General features: G+C 44.8%; 1 protein-coding gene across 6 annotated transcripts in view; it reads right to left on the bottom strand.

The window, feature by feature from the left end:
* srgap1a (SLIT-ROBO Rho GTPase activating protein 1a) overlaps positions 1-17,078 on the bottom strand; it is an 83,401-nt gene extending 66,323 nt beyond the window's left edge. For 4 of the 6 annotated variants that reach the window (XM_085779819.1, XM_085779824.1, XM_085779823.1 and 1 more), the window contains exon 1: positions 16,177-17,078. In XM_085779819.1, the coding sequence (XP_085635945.1) occupies positions 16,177-16,240 (64 nt within the window). In that variant the 5' untranslated portion in view covers positions 16,241-17,078. The remainder of the gene's footprint in view (positions 1-16,176) is intronic. The other 2 variants (XM_085779822.1, XM_085779821.1) reach the window with 1 other exon arrangement.
* Between the last annotated feature and the right edge of the window lie 551 nt (positions 17,079-17,629).

Here is a 17,629-nt window from a genome sequence, read left to right as displayed (position 1 = left end):
CCTCTTATTACACAGTCCATCTCCATAAACACCTGGCTCTATGTGTCCCATCAGACTCTTCAGAAAGGCCGAGGTCCATCATGCAATTTTAGTTGACGGCTCCCCTAAATGAATTCTACATATTACTGCAGCAGAGGACAGGGGAAGCACGCCTCGGAGCTATTTTCATTCTCCCTCTCGTACTCGAATGTTTCATCTTCCCCACTTAATGAAAACAAATACCAGTGAGAAGACTGACCCGTGATTAGCGTGATCCGTCTTTTTATGACTCCAAGAAAAACATCAGTGGATGGAGGGAGGCTGCGTACTTCAAAAATATGTTAATGCAGGAACATGTTCAAAAACAGATTTTACCAGCACAAACACAAACAAAAACAACCTGAGATGGTAGAAAAGAAAAAGTAATGAGCTAGCTCCTTCTTGTTTGTGCTTTAATCAAGGTTTGTCCTGGACTAACAGCCTATTTCAACACTGTGTAAAACTGGAGTCATCTGCATAAAATCAATATTTCCAAAAAAAGACTAGATCAGGCTTAGTTTCAGGCTCTGTACATAATGAATGAATACAGTTCAGGGGTTAATTAACAGAACTGTGGGGTTGTGGCAATGCAAAGACCCACCCTAGGACAGTGAAAAGGCAACCAGGTAAGCTGACAAATAAAAGATACACAAGGTCTAACATCTGCCATCCTCGTTTTTATCATACATAGTGTATTTTAAACATGATATCAATATTTCATTTTTTTTGCCAGTACATCGCAACATCCCTAATACGAAGCATATTTCTGCCACAGGCCGAGGGGCCCACAGCAGTCAATGTGAAGACAATGAGAAGTAAATCAGTATGTGGTTACTTTCCTGCAGTAGGGAGGGAAGACATTTATCTCCACTGATGTGTGGTTGGGTCAGTGATTGATGACACCTTCAGGGGAGAGAGAGAGAGCAAGCAGCCGGCCAGCATGTGTGTGCAACAGACAGAAAGAGCAACAGCCATCCTTAAACTTGCACAGCGGAGTACGTTATGGCTTATAACTGAGGGGTGCGCGAATATAGGGCAAATGAATTCAGAGGAAAAGAAAAAAGCCACATGGGAAACATCATGGCATTCCTTGATTTGTCCTGTATCCACTAAACAGAGAACAAGAAAAACATCACCCTCGGCTCATGTGTTTTTGCTTCTTGTTACTGACCACCCCTCGCTGCGCCCCTCCCCTCGTCCCGCCACAAAAAACAGCACCTCGCAGGATGTGTGGTTTCTGGGCCTTTGATAGGGTTAAGCCAGTTAGAGGAGCTGGAGGGACCGAGGGAGGAACAACCCTACTATTCAAGGCGAGGCCTGTAATTCCAGAGGCATGGACATGTGCTGCAAGCCCGCTGTGGGGAGAGAGGGAGCAAGAGGAGGAGGAAGCAGAAACGGAGCAGGGCTGGTTTTAAGTAGGAAAAGTGTTCAACTCTCAGACAGAAGTGAGTTAAAAAGATTGTTGGAAAAACTGCAGGCTGTTTCTGTTTTTCTGACAACTAAACATTTGCAGAGAGACTACCCTGTACCCAAATATATGGACTTAAACTACTGTTAATCCATAACAGAGAAAAGCTACATCCAAAGTCACTTTATAAGCATGTACACAGTCCACTACAATCTGTGTACCACTAATTAAAATCAATGCAAAAACAGTGAAACATATACATCCCCTGAATCAATTTAACCTATACATCTTACAATGAGAAGGAAAAGACACAGAGATTAATCCCATGAAAAAGAATTTCAAACTTGCAATCAGCTCCAGCCTCCTACTCAAATCTCTCTGGGACAAGTTTAAAAAGACAAGGCTACTTTCAAGGTCAAGAAAAGATGGATAACGTCTTATCTGCAAAGGAGCAGCTGGCTGAGACAAAGCACAGCTGAAAGTTTGCACTGTCATGCGCACTCTAGTATACGCACGCTCCACGCACAGACACATGCCCATTCAGCCTTCTCTAAAAATACTTTTACAAACCCCACTGTGTCTACACACAGGCAGTATTGATTACATGGGTAATGCCTTTAAATTAAGACTCTAAGTAGCACACAGCGTCCCTGTGTGTTAGGCTTTGCGAGTGTTAATAGGATGTATTAACGTTTATTTAGTGATGTGCCCTGTGTGTGTCATTTGTCTGTTTCCTCCTGTCTTGTCTGTGCACTTGTGTGTGAATGAATGATGGTGAATGAATAACCAAGAGCTGTTTATTCTCACTGTTCAACTTGTCTTGTAAGCTGGGGCTGAGATTGCTGCACAGAAAGGAGAAACTCCCCTCCCTTCAACCTCTTCAGTGAGAGAAAACAGTTCATCTTTTCCCACCTGGTGCTCAGAGTTGTGACAGCTGAAATAATCCGCTCTTGGAGACGGCATCAGCCTCGTGTAAACATATTCACTTTGGGGGGAATGTGGAGTCTGAGCTCTGGCAGGAAGAGCAGAGAGATTTAAGAGTTGTCTTTCAGCAGAGCTAATATATATATATATATACAGTCCTCCTCATCAAAACTTTTTAGGATGAAAATTCTGTTTGTTATTGATTATAATCATATAAACAGATACAAGTACACCAAGAGCATCAGCATCAACATCACCGTGATGTTTACTGAGGTATTTCATTCATTCTAGTCTTAACAAGACATGAGACATAACATTCAACCCTTTCTCTACTTGATCTTATTAAATGTCATGGGCAATAAATGCAATTAAAAACATTGGTCACAACTAACATGAGTTCTTATCTGAAATCTATTTCTTTATTGAGCTACGGGGTCATCTCTGTGCACACACTGGACGTCATAACCTCGATGGGACGTGGTGAGCAGAGAACAGGCAACACCTGGTTTATCTGGACAGCTGAAGTCCCATGAGAAGAATTATTGGGAGAGTTGGAGCCACAGTTCCTTCAAGGAAATGAGTCTGATGAGCCCTGCCTCTGTGTGCCTATGTAGCACTCGGCGAGCACTTGATTAGAAACATCTGTGTACCCGTTTATTTGTGTTTTGCAGCAGTGCAAAACACAAATACATGCCAGGAGCTTCAGTAAGTCTTCATATCAACTCAAAATCATATATAGAGCCAAAATCGTGACATACATTATCTCAAACTATTTTTACTGCTGTTAACAGCCAGCAACAGATATCCTCGGCTGCAAAGGGCTGCACAGGCTCAGGAAGAAAATGTAGCCCGGTCTGATGAATCTGGATTTGTGCTGAGGCACGCAGATGGCAGGGTCAGCATTGGCTTGTGTCAACAGTTCAGGCTGGTGCTGGTGGTGTAATGGCGTGGGGAATGTTTTCTTGGCACACTTTGGGCCCCTTAATACAATCAATCATAGTTTGAATGCCATAGCCTGTCTTGTGTATTTGTTGCTGACCATGTGCATCCCTTTATGGACACAATTTACCATCCTCTAATGGCTACTTCCAGAATAATAATAATAATGCACCATGTCACGAAGGAAAAACTGTGCCAAACAGGACTGAAAAAAAAGAGAAACAATGAGTTCAGTGTACTTCAGTTCCTTCCCAGTCACCAGATCTGAATCCAACGGAGCACCTTTGGGGTGTAGTAGTGCAGCAGGCGGCGTGAATGTGCAGCTGCAGGAATAATGTGATGTAATCATGACTCTCGAAGAAATGTTTCCAACATCGTATGGAATCAATGAATGGAGTCAAATTTGTTCTTAATTAAATTAGTTTGTAACTTTTATGTTTTTCTAGTTTTATTATTACTGATAAAAACCTATTTTTTCCAATGCTGATGAGATTATGTTTGTAATTTGCTTTAGTCAGTCAGTATCAAATCATTCAAAATCTAGAGTAGGATGGAAACAATTTAAACAACATCGGGTTTAGCCTCAGAGTTTGGGCACTATCAATGACGACCACGACTAGGCTGCTGAGCTGTGTGTGTGGCACTAAAAGAGAGCAAAACTGGTTTGTTGTGGTTGATTTCCAATTAATGGCCACATATTTACTTTATCTCATGCAGCATCAAACTACATTTTGATTCTCTAAACCCCATTGATAAGTGTCGAGACTTGACCAGCTGTTTGATCCAAACAAAACCAGGCCAAGAGACTCGTATCATTTACAGATAATAACCTGATCGGATGACACCGCACTCAGTCTGAATGTCAGCAGAAGAGCATCAGTATGACTTAGACCTTCATCTGGCTGGTCACAGGCTGGGGATTGAGGGCACAGGGGTTGGGACTAAAATGGGCAGGTTGGGGGGTTAGAGTAATGAAGTGCATGGATGGGTGAGCTAAAGCTGGGATTGAAGATTGAGGGTAGAGAATTAAGGGCAGGTGGAGGACAGTTTGAGGGGAGGGGGGGGGGGGTAAGAGATGACAGTTTAAGTAGAGAGAAAAATCATTTCCCATACATGAGAGTTCATGGGCTTGTGTGTACAGAGCCAGCACGGTCGTTTGTGGTGGGGCTTTTCCTGCAGCCCCGGGAAAATGCCACAGAAATTTTTACCAAGAGTCAAACTTCAAAGCAGGCGCATAATCTAAAATCAAAGAGATATAATTATGCTGATATGAGACACTTCAGAGTTTCAACCAAATATGCACACATGCATTTTTAATGGCTGTTTAAGGGCTGTGAATGAATCATCAGAGACCATCTTAAGACTACAATCATTATCATTTTATTATCATGCAAGTTTCAAATGTTCCCAGAATTAAACAAAATATTAAGTGGAACCCCGTGTTGCTCGGGTTGCAGCTAACCAAAGTGACAGCTAAAATCAAACTTCAAATGAAAGCCAGAGTTTAATGCTATACTACAAGATTCGAATTTCTTCTCGCTCTCAGTCTGATGCAACAACATCTGTAGGGCCAAAGCCGCACTGCGAGGGCATAATAATGAGGCTGCCTTGATCGAGACGGCTCACTGCAGTGCAGCCCGAGTTTGGTGGTTTAAACCGAGACACGGATAAATATTTGCTCCACATTCCTCTACCCGAGATCAAACTTTTTAGAGACCCTCACCAGTCACCTGACAAAGGAACCTTCAAAAGAGGAGGGATGTGGGGGAGGGGGGCGGGGGGGCTCAATTGTACTGAACTAACGTTAAGAGGCTCATTCCTGATGTGTCAGGTTTCAGTATATGAGCACCTTCACACTGCGTCTCCCACTCTGTAGCCTGAGGACCAATCAGTCCCAGTCACAGCCAGCAGGGATTGATTTCTCTCAAAGCATCGGCGGTGAAAGCCAAGCCGTGGAGAATGAGGAAGTCCACAACGACGCCTCCAACGTCCCCTCCCATGGCCACCCCCCCCTTCCTCCCAGGGCACCAGAGGCCAAGATAACATGATCACAGCTCCATCACACACACACACAGAGTAGACAAGAGAATGAGAAGGCTTCACAAGGCCTAATTTTCCAGATAATTATGGTGGAAGCCAATATGGAGGAAGTGACAGAGAGTTACGTGCCGTTATCTCCTCTGACCCCCCCCCTGACCCTCTTTGGGGAGGCTTTAAAGGACAATTCCAGGCGAATTCAACTCAGGGGTGTATTTTCATATCATTTTAGGTCTAAAAGAATGAATCTGAAGATTTTCAGTTTAATCGCTCCTGTTTTGCGGTAGTTGCGTCTGTCCGTGCATCGCCACGGCAGCAATGAATGGGAGTGGATGTAAGTTCCGCTGTTTAGGCTGTTTACAGCCCTCAAAGCCGCAATTTTTTTCCACAGACAGCGTCAGATGGCTACTCAAACATGCACCGAGAAGTTTATTTACTTCAAGCAAGCCGACATGTTTGTAAAAGTCGAACTAATTCAAAGTCTCCCGGAGTCTTGCGCGAGACCCAAGTTGCAGTGCTGGTGTATTCAGGCGCAGTAGGAGCTACCGCTTGTGTCATAAACACAGGAATATCAACTCTTTACTTGCTTGAAGTGTAAATTTTTTTCCACAGACAGCATCAGGTGGAGACTCAAACATGCGCCGAGAAGTTTTTTTTACTTGAAGCAAGTAAAGAGTTGATATTCCTGTGTTTATGACACAAACGGTAGCTTTTCCCACTGCACCTGAACACACCGAGCACGGCAACTGGGTCTCGCGCGAGACTCCGGGAGACTTTGAATTAGATCGACTTTTACAAACATGTCGGCTTGCTTGAAGTAAATAAACTTCTCGGTGCATGTTTGAGTGGCCATCTGATGCTGTCTGTGGAAAAAAATTGCGGCTTTGAGGGCTGGAAACAGCCTAAACAGCGGAACTCACATCCACTCCCATTCATTGCTGCCGTGGCGATGCGCGGACAGACGCAACTACCGCAAAACAGGAGCGATTAAACTGAAAATCTTCAGATTCATTCTTTTAGACCTAAAATGATATGAAAATACACCCCTGAGTTGAATTCGCCTGGAATTGTCCTTTAACTGCCAATCCTCTCCCACTTTGCTGGGGGCCAACCTCTGACTCTGAGAGCAGCCTCCCAAGTTTGATTCTCAGGCACAAAGATGACATCATGACCCCCACTGAAAAAAATGTCTGTCAGTATATCTCATTAGAGCCCTTTGTCATCTTCCCTTGTGTGAACACAACAAAACTTGGCATGACCGGACAGGTGAGATCGAGCGCCTGCAGGAGGCCCCACTCTCGGCACAGTGCTTTTTGGGATTACCACGTGAGATCTGAGCCGAACGGGGCCGGAGAATGCGCCGGACCTCGGGGGCAGCTGCTCAGAGTGCGAGAGCCGAGAGCGGGGGGGGACAAAGAGGGAGGAAGAAGAAAAGAACAGACAGATCAGCTTTCACTGCTCTTTGTTTCTCTACACTATAGCGAGCAAGACTGGGGCTTTCTCTTTTCTGTCTCCCACAGAGCCAGGAGATAGAGGCCACTCTGTCGTGTGTGTGCGTATGTGTGAGAGAGAGAAAAAGAGAGAGAGAGAGAGACCACAGTCCAGTCATGCATGTGCCACACACCTAGCCAGGTTAGCATGCATCACACCCTGTGACACGCCATTAACCAGGACAAATCACAGGACCCCAGGGGAGACGGTAGCTTCCTCCACACAGCCTGATTAAAAAGTGAGATATATGAGGCATGTCCACAGTGTCTGTGTCCACGCTGGGCAGCTGACTGCGCAAGTATCTACACACACACACACACACACACACACACACACACAGCTGACAATTTCTAATTGTTCTAAACAATCTTATTCTGAGCGTCTATGCCGCTTCAGCAATTTTTGCCATCATCCTCCCAGTGATATATTTTTTTCTTCTTGACCATCTGTGTCAAATACGACTTTGCACTACTGGAGGTTATGAGAAAAAGGGCAGACCGGGACAGTATCACGCTCGTTCTATTTCCAGACCAGCCTGATCTACAAAACTAACTTTGCTTTGCAGCTCATGCCACTCCTATTAAACTATAATAAAATGGGCTGTCAGAAGTCTGCAGGGACTTCTTGCAGAGAGCAATGTGCTCCACTTCATCCTAACCTAAAAAAAAAAAAAAGTCGACCAGAAAAAGAAATGACATGGCAAAGTTTTCCAAGAGCTGTGTAGAGGCTATGAACAGTGTTATAGTGTTCAGTCAGTTCAGTTCCCTAAGGAAACAAGCCATGGGTGCTACGGATATCAATACTAGGACATGGTACATACAGTTACGTCGTCAGTCTGCTGAGCAGTCTACAGACAGACAGAGACAGACAGGCAGCATGACTGAGCTGAGGACATGCACGAATGAGAAAGACGTGGTACCCAGGCATCAGTTAACTACAGTCACCCAAACATTAGAGCTGTGCGACATTAAATACAAACAGCTACACATAAGTGTTATCTCACTAACTTGTTGAACCTTCACAGTTCATAAGACGTGGTGGAAACACAAACAGGAATGCTAAAAAGGGGAATTTGGGTTTCTTGTGTAGTTCCTGAGTTTAGTTCCTGTGGCTTCACATTTCCTTTGGTCAAAAAAAAAAAATTCCTAGCAGCACTTTTGCCAGTTACCAAGTTGCACATACAGTACGACTTGCAATAGACTGACCTGAAAACTCATTAATTCATGAAGGAGGTAACACTTTTCATCTGAATGGCCAACAGGTATAAAGGGATCCTTGCTGTCACACCGTGACATGCACAACCATCTAATTGAAAGGAGCTGAGGTCTGAGGACACAGGTCAAGGAGCAGGGGTCAGTTGTTTAGTGACCAGAGGGTCAAGTTGTCGTGGACAGAGGGCCGCCAGCAGGGGTTCAGTGAGAGGACAGGGACAAAAAGGCAGAACACACAGAAACCGAACACCAGAAGTTAATAAAAATGATACATTTTTACTTATCAGCTTCTAGTATTAATCAGATTGTGTGTGTTGTGTGTGTGAGAGAGAGACTGTAAGTGTGCTAGAAATAGTTGATGACTCAGCTGGATTCTTTTCTTTCATCCAACTGTAAACCAGAAGCGAGAAGAGGATACAAAGAGGTATCAGCCATTTCATCTGTTGCATAATAACCGCATGACATGAGGTCTCATGACAATAAAATGATTGTACTATTTGTGGAATCAGCTGACCAGTGCTGCACAGAAGCTCAGACGGTTTTCAGGGAATGTAAAAGCTTCATAAACGACTCAAAAGACCAAAAGAGGAATACAGAGACCTAACTCCATCCTCATATATTAACGGTGCTTTATTTTAGGATTGCTTGCAGCATGGAGAAACTCTTGAAGCTTAGGTTTTGGGGGCCATAGTAAGGCTGGGACACTTCACATGTGTGACCACTGGCAGTGGGACACAATGAGCAGTGGAGGAACATGGCTGACAGGCCTTTATCCGTAAATGGCTTTTTTATCTCTCTCTCTCTCTCTCTTTCTGAAACACCCCACAATATGCATGGCTGCAACCGCAGCTGTGGCTCCAGTTTCCATCTCGGGGGAGGGTGGAGGAAAGTTCAGGCCAGAGCTCACAAGACCTGCCTGGGGGCTGCTGAGACACCAGCGATGGCTGCCGCCCGGTCCTCCTCCGTGCTGCAGCCCACAATGAGCCTCTATTGTGAGGGTGATGAGTTAAAAACTGAGACCATGAGAAACTCTGACAAGCTCCTCTCTCCTTTACCAAACGGACTGAGGAAACCAGAGAGAGGGAGGAAGGGAGGAAGAGGTGACCACATGAAAGAGTGTAGACATTTCATGGTGTTTGCAGCAACGGGACTGCGTTATATTGGAAATAAAAGACAGACATTCGGCTTCTTGGCTCTAAGCTATAATCAATCAGACTAACAGACACAAAGGAGATGCAGCCCCTTGGTTGACATTTCATTGATGGCTTCTTTTTTTAAAACACTGTTTTCCCCCCTCAAACCTTTCCTCAGGGTATAGCCCAAGATGGCAGCCGTCCCTCAAGGGGTGGTCTCTGGCTATTGATTAGGAGGGCAGCCAGCTCAAAGCCTGCTTCCCTCGGGTCATGAGGTCAAGGTAGAAGAACGAAACAAAAAAAGAGGGGGAGGGGACAAGGAGGAGTATGGGAGATCAGTAAATTAAACTTCTGTTCATCAGCGTTATGGGTGGATGGGTAAGAGAGTTTGCGAGAGTGGGTGGAGAAAAGGATTGTTTGGGGGGGGCACTGTGGGAAAAGTTACACCTCCCTAAAGCTGCATTTTAAGAAACACATGTCTTAGGACTTGATGAAATTGACTGTTTTAGGTTTTATGAGAGTAGATATTGCTGTTATAACAGCACTGACATGTACTTACACTGACGTAAGCATATAGTGTGGGAATGATATGAAAACATGTGTTGTTTCAAAACACATCCAGTTGCTAATGTAATTTGGCTAGTCTTTGTCAGGTGCAGGAAATACAACTGGTCATTTGATGCAAGCAGACAAGGCTGGACTTGTCAGCACAATGAAAGCCTCTCGATTGTCGTTCCTGCCAAACACTTGATTGTTCTGAATTGCATTATTTCAGGAAAGCTGGGAAAGCCGCCAGGTGAAGGCGGTCGGAAGTACAGAGACAGCGAGGGCCCGGGATAAAATAAAAGTCAAGTTGTTGTACATCTTTGAGTTTTAAACAAACCCCATTATCACTTTGGACTCAGGTTTTGTTTATGTGTCACTGCTCTGATGAGGCATTACACGGAAATGTTTAATTGTGGAACAAAGGTTAGGTTCTCAGTCTGGACTTAATTAAACCCATTTATCAAAAGAAAATACAGATAAATGCCTGGTGAGTAAAACAGTTGTTTATTTAGTTATGCTTCATACAATTACAAATTTAATGTGATGTGGATAATCTGATTAAAAAGTTAACATGCCTGTTTTAAATAATAATCAGGTAATTGCTTTACTTCAGTCATAATCAAATTAGTTGAGTGGATGTAAAAGCAGTGAGTGACATCAACTTGTGACGCTCAGATGAGTAAATCACACTGAATTGTGTGTGTTGTATAGAAATGAGGCTCTTTGCAGAGCATGATGTCTGCTGGGAATGCAGAGGAAAAAAGTATTCACTGATCCATAAATCCAAATTAAAAAATCGCAACCAGGAGCGGCTCCAGTCAAGCAAATAGCATGAGCGCCATCGGGCTTTGCCAGCGGGAGTACATAAAGGAGCTGCGACTCCATACAGCTCTGCCCCGCTGCCCAGAAGGTTAACTCAAGACAAAACTGCTGTACCTGAGCCAAGCAGCGAGCCCCAGCTTGGGAACAGATTGTCATGGTAAGTAAAACCTTTGACACAGAGAAGAGAGGAGGAGGCCAAAGTGGCAGATGTCACGTTTGTGTAAAAAAAAAGTGAATGCAGGAAATAAGGAGCAGCAAGAGACTTCACTTACAGCGTGTTTGCACTCATCTTAAAAAGCTTTCACCACCGCTTAACACATAAACGGCTTACGCTCGGCAGATGAACCGACGGGACGCACACACACACACACACACAGACGCAGATTAAAACAAGTCAACCAAGTCACAGCTTATGACCTCCGCCTTCACTTATTCCTGAGCTGACCTCGTAGCATCCCCTCCCCCCCGAGTCGTCTTCTTTCTAATCCAGCCTTACTGGGTGGCGGGCAGCCGCAACGGCCTGATGGTCAAACTGTGTCTTGTCTGCCTTCGTGTCTGTCCATCTGCCGGGGCCCAGCAGTAGTTCAAAGGAATTAAAAGTTGTCCAGAAATTAGCCGGAGATCTCTCCAACACACCCTCCTCCCTTTTTACTCCACTTTTCCCCTCCGCGGTTTTAACTCCCCTTGCTTTACTTTCTCCAACCCATTGTCCAATTTAATTAACACCCTGTACTTCCCATTAGTGAATGCAGCGTAGCTACACACTGCATCTCATCCAGCTCATTACCAGGCGCTCAGGTCCCACACAGGGGGCGGGGAGGCCGACAGCAGCAAGAACATGGCATGTGGCAACCAACTTGCTTGGGACAACGCAACAGCACGTTTATTTCTTCAAATCGCTGTATGATTCATTCAGAGGTAGGGCAGCCTGAGCCGGCGTCACGCTGCAGCAGGTTTGATTTGATCCTTTCAGAGAAGAAACTGAATTAACCAGTGTCGGTTACAACTGCAGACAATACACCAAGCTTCTTGTTTTGTCTTCCAACTGCAATAGTGCCACGTGAATTGCAGCCTCTTTTTTTTTTTTTTTTTTTGGTTTAGGAATGCGGGGGCATGGATGGATGAGGGTTGGTTTGGCTGGGGTTTTTTTGGAGGTGGGGGTGAGGGTCAGGAGGAGCTGCTGCAGTAATATCCCAGTGGCCTTTGTGGCCACAATGAAAAGCACAGCAGGGAAAGTGAAGCCTTGCTTGTGCTCAGCAGAGTTTATTAAAACTGCAAAAAGGGTGAGTGGCCACAGATGGTGCTGTCAATAACTATTCACCCACCCATGCAAACGCACGCCCAGGCACACACACAAACACACACAAACACACAGACCAACGCCACACCCAGTGCCATACCGCCGGGTGGAAGCAGGCTACAAACACACACACACATTAATAGAAGGACGGGTGCTAAAAACAGATGGTAAGTGTGTGAATGGACGTGTAATGTTGTGAAGAAAGGCTCCAGGAGGCGTTAGGATTCCATTAGTCTTTAGACCTCTAACTCCTTCAACGCCTCTGAGACGCTTTTAAGACAAAGCATCACTGATCCACTAATATCCAACGTGGAGTTATTAGCTACAACTTAACTGCTGCAGGAAGTAAGAAAAAAAAGCTCTGAACAAACACTGCATATGAATGAACGTGGGTAAAACTGCTTCCATTAATTTGTGCAGGTTTGTGCCTGAACCAAATTTTTTTTTTTTTTTTTAGAACTTTAAAAATTAAAGCTTTGGCCTATTTTATATTATCAGCAGGCATTTAGTGAGCAAATGACTCCAAAGTGGACTCATTCATTTGTTGTGTAAGTTTGTGTTACGCAAAACAAACATTTTTGTTTGATTAATTCTAAATTTGTGAGCAGAGCACATTGGATAAATAAACAGTGATAGACTCAGATGTTGGAGTCATTTGGATGTGTTTGACTTCTCAAAAGCATCACATTAGGTATTGTACTTGTTGCATGCCCAAAACACTGTTGGTGTGTAACAGAATAACAATTGTGAACACAATCATCAGCATGCCATACTCTCTCTGCATACCACATGCTGAAGTTGGGTGACAACCAGATTTATGTTGCACAAAAAAAAAAAACTAAAAACAAAATTACAGCTCCAACACTGCACGATCCAGATGTCACATATGCGTGACATCTGGATGGTGTAATAGACAGTGATCAACACATATTACACATAGATCTGCCGCCACACAATCAAACAACAGTAATTATTACTAATGCAGGAAAACTAATGACTTCTAACCACAAGACAAATCCTATTAATTTGAAAGATAATCACAACCAAACCATCTCAGAGCAGTTTCCTGCCTTTAATCCCTCCTGCATACAAACATGGGGCTGACCACGCTCTTTTGAGTAATGCAGCGGGGGCCGGGGCTCTGATTTCAAATGACAGCGGGGGCAGGTCAAAGGGGGCAGCCTTTATGATGATCCAGGAGAGGAGCCCTGTCAGAAGCTCAAGGGGTCCCGCTTTCGGAGTCACGACCCCCAGGTCACGATCAGCAGGCCACAGACTGACATCAAACCAACACTTTGCCCAAGAGAAAACAAGCCAGTGCTGCTACGTCCCGATCCACCGAGTCCACGGAAACATGAGAGCCACACAGAGAATGCCAGCGTGCCCACAACCTTTCACTTGCCGGTCTAAAATGACTTAAATGGAGCGCAACCGATGTGCACTATAAAGCACTAACAAATTCCACTGTCTTAACCCGATCGTCTTGATGTTTTTTGTTTTTCCAAAACAGACCAGAGTCTTGATTTGAATGCCGATTTTAAGCAATTAGCACAAATTTAATCCCCCCATACCACAGAGCTCTTTCAGTACAAGGATAATTTCCTTGAACTACCAAAATGACAACCATTTTCCTTTCTTCTGTGGGAGGGTAAGAAAAAAAAAAGAGGCTGTTGGAGGGTACTTTAGAAGTGAATGTCAGCTGAATGACAAGTCAGGCTGAGAATTGTACTGTCATCCATTGTAAGGAGGCTTTCAGACAGTCACCATAGGAAATTACATTAAATACCTCACATCTGCTGACTTGAAAAGCAATCCCACTCAGCACACAGCTGCTGCCACGGCTCTGAAAAACACTCAAACTGTGTATATTTTTGAATTGAACAAGTCTTCCCGGAGAATAAATGGCTGCTAGATAACTGGATGAAAGCAGATGACCACGGTTCTCATGTTATGTCCCTTGTCAAAATCAGGACTGAGGCCTGCGGGCGACAGATCAATGTAGTTATGTAAGATGAGACAGAGCTGTCTGTGTCCAAATATTGGGAGAATTAGACAAATTCTTTAAACCGTGAGACAGACAGGATGCAGGCCAAAGGATCAAACGTCTCCTCCAGCTACTTTCTGAGCCGCATGTTGTTCTGCTTCTTGAGTAATCAATGTCTGTTCACCAGAATCCACCTCTGGCTATCAGAGCCACGCTGCAGATGTGATCCCGACTCATTATCACTGCAAACACTTAAGTCATAAAACGCTTTACAGCTGCAAAATTAGGAGCTGCTCTGAAAACAGAATACTTAATGTTGACTGAGTGCAAAAACCATGTAACTACATCGCAAAGCATTTTCTTCCACTACTAACTGCTGATATGCAAACGGGCCTGGCAGCTATTTTTCCACATAAACAGCGTCGTCTGCTTTAGCGGGAGTCATCTGACCTACTGAAGACTCAAGTGTTGTGCTTGACAACAGGCATAAACATGCAAGTTTAGCCGAGATGATACAGTGTGTCTGAATATTGCCTGGTTCTGACAACACAATGTGTCTGCGCCTGCATCCGAGACCGGATTCAAAATAAAGTCAAGATGATCCTCCTCGCGCATCCTGAGATGTCTTTAAAAAATGTGATTATGAATGAAATAAAGCAGCTCTCAAAGTGAATACCCATAGGATGTTTGCCGTGCAAGCCAAATGAGTACAGCACGCCGCTTTGTGCAAATAATTCTTCGCGGTACCTGTGATGTTAACAAATTTATTTACAATGCATGTCAAGCCTCGGTGCATCGCCCCTCTCGGAGCCGAATCCTGCATCTTCAACAAAACAATACACCTGGGGCTCCGTCTGGGTTCCTTTTAAGCAACAGTTTTTTTCTCATCAGCATCAGGTTGCCGTGTGTTATTACCCCTGCTGCGTTCTGCATGACAAATGGAAGGCTTCGTCATCTCTTGTTCAGCATCCCCTATGACTGTGCATCATCCTCTATTATCGGCTAAAAGCCCTTAGTCATCCTCACCGGGAGAGGAAGGGGACGCTGAGCATTCCTTGCAAATGAGAACTTGCGCCTCAGCCACATGCAATCTTGTAATTCCTCAAGCTGAACCGGTCCCTTCTCCCCCCCTTTACACACCCCACACCCCCTCTTCTAAACCCCACGACCCCTGCTAACCCCCCCCCCCCCTTTTTTCCTCTGGATTTAAGGTTGGATGCGGGGGAGACTTCAATAGGTGGTATTTGAGCATTTCAGCATGCTAGCAAGAGCTGAGGAACAGGGCTGATTGGCTGGGGGCCAAATCCCCATGGTTACCCTGGAGCAAACTGCTTCTCTTTTCCTGTGCTGGGTCTGTCTGGGAATAAGCTACCTCCCCTGCTCTGCTCGGTGTGTGCTTTGGGGTTGGGAGGCTTGAAGGAAGTTAAGTTAAGGTGGTATCTTCTTCCACACCTTTAAATCCCCACTCTGAAATCCAAGGAAGGCACATAGCAGTCACATGAGTGTGGGCTTGTGACATTAAGCGAGAAAACACGGTATAAAATAGTATTTAAAAAAAAACAGATCCAAGTGAAAGCTCTGCTGGGGTGCCCCTGAGCAACACATTGAAATCTTAACACACTAGCGCTGACTGACTGAGCTCCTGCTCTTCCTCTCTTTTCAGTTGCATAATCCTGCTGTAATGCTGTGGGAACCATGCGGTAACTACAAAGTCTCCAACTCTGCAACGGGTGACAACAGCCCAGTCACTACAGCCATAACTGTAACAGGTTGTTAAACAAGCACACACAATAAAATGCACCAGTCCAAGCAGTATAAATGATAATAAAAAAAAGGAAAAAAAAAGGTGTTTGATCTGATGAATTGCAGTAACCTGACTGGACAACCAGAACATAGGAGGATCATTTTTATAGGCTAAAAGATAAGAGATCTTTCCCATGGGCAGGTGGTGAATGTGCAAGACTTTACATTGGCTTTCACATGCAAAACTACTAAACCATAGACTACAAGCCCCCCACCCCACCCCCCTACCCCTCCTCCCCTGAGCTCAGCCTTTTTTTTATATTGCTAATGAAGTTCATCCCCTTGTAATACTGACATTAATACTATTAAACTACGGGGCTGGAGGTTTAATTTTACAGCTGGATATTCTAGTTATACATGTTTTATCTTATCCTGAGGTCATATATTACCAACTTTTTCTAGTGAACACTACAGCATTACCAGGTAGTGATGAATAAGCCTGGTTCCAGTTAATCTCACCCCCCTTTCTTTCTTTTTTATTTAACAATATCGCTCCCAGCGGCTTCAACGAGCACATTTCCCCAGCAAAACATGTCTCTTCTCCCCCGTCTCTTTCTTACCTTTCACTTGACTCTCATACTCGGCGATGATTTCTTTATCCTTTTTGAACCTCGGCGTGGACATGTTGCGTTGCTCTTCTCGGCGTCCGAAGCTTGTTGTAAAACTTCTTGTTTAAGAAAAAAAAAGTAGTGTTTGTCAACAACAAGCAGCCAGCAGCAGGATCCTACAGCAGCCGATGCATCCCACACAAGGAGCAGCAGCAGCAGGAGGAGGAGGAGAAGGGGGAAAAAAAACTGAAGACGAGAAGAGGAGGAAAAAGAAGAGGTGCGACACACAAAATGGCACTTTGAACGGATTTAACTCTGCAACAAGCTCGACTTGGAGCAAGAGAGGGAAGCGTTTTGGTTTTTAGTCCGTCATTGTTCCTCTTCCCCGGTGGATAAGAGGTGGATACACCAGCAGCAGAGCCTCAGCCAATGCGCAATCCTGCTCCAACCAATGAATCCACTCAAACTATCGGAGCAGTCGGCGCCGCGCAACAGCACTCACTGCTGCCGCCGCCACAGAAGAGGAAAAAAACAATCACGCAACTTTCAGGCTCTCCGTGGCGGCGTGCTTTTTTTTTTTTTTTTTTCCTCCACTGCTGTTTGAAAAGTAGTGCGTCCGGACGGAGAGCTGTTTCAAAGTCTGGTAGAACCGTGAGCGTGGCTGTCTCTTCTTTTTTTTTTTTTTTTTTGGTAGTGGTTTCCAGTTTAGGACTCGCGCGCTCACCACTCATACACGCACGCGCTCACTCACCCACTCACTCACTCACTCATACCCCTCCACCTCTGGCTCACTCACTCACTCACTCGCCCGCTCTCCCTCGACGGTTTTCTCCAACCAACTCCCAGCAGGCTCAGAGGCAGACAGACAGACAGACACACAGACAGACAGACAGCGGGGCAGGCCGACTGCAGCAGCCGGGGCCAGGCAGGGTGAGGAGGAGAGGAGAGGAAGGAGAGGGAGGGATCTGGATCTGCCGCGCACACACTTACACACACTTATTACACACACGCACACACACACTAGTGGACACCAGTGGACCGACACTCCAGTTCCTCAAAAAAAAAAAGAAAAAAGACTTGAGGCTTTTCATCTAGCTGCCCATGAGTCAGAGCTGTTGGATCAGACTTTAAACATTACTCCACTAGTGACTAATGACTTGCAATTAACACCAAATAGTCCCCCCCCCCCCCACTATCACTTGAAATAATAAAGTTATTTTTTGTTTTTTTTTAATGTCACATCAAACAAATCAACCAAATGCAAATAAGGACATGATAATAATATGATCCCCTTAGATAGGATATCTTGTTTTTATACAGACATAGCCTAGGTGGGATAAGAAGTATATACATATGGGGCCTCAAGTTGCAGAGGACCAGAAAAAGGGGGTTCCTAGAATAAGCCAACAACATGAAAATACTGCTTTTGCCCCCCCCCCCCCCTCCTTTTTTTATAACTTCATCT

Source organism: Trachurus japonicus, chromosome 6 (genome assembly GCF_045865225.1).
Source record: "Trachurus japonicus isolate A0001 chromosome 6, Traja_1.0".
Lineage (NCBI taxonomy): Eukaryota > Metazoa > Chordata > Actinopteri > Carangiformes > Carangidae > Trachurus > Trachurus japonicus.
This window is presented reverse-complemented; position numbering and strand designations above follow the sequence as displayed.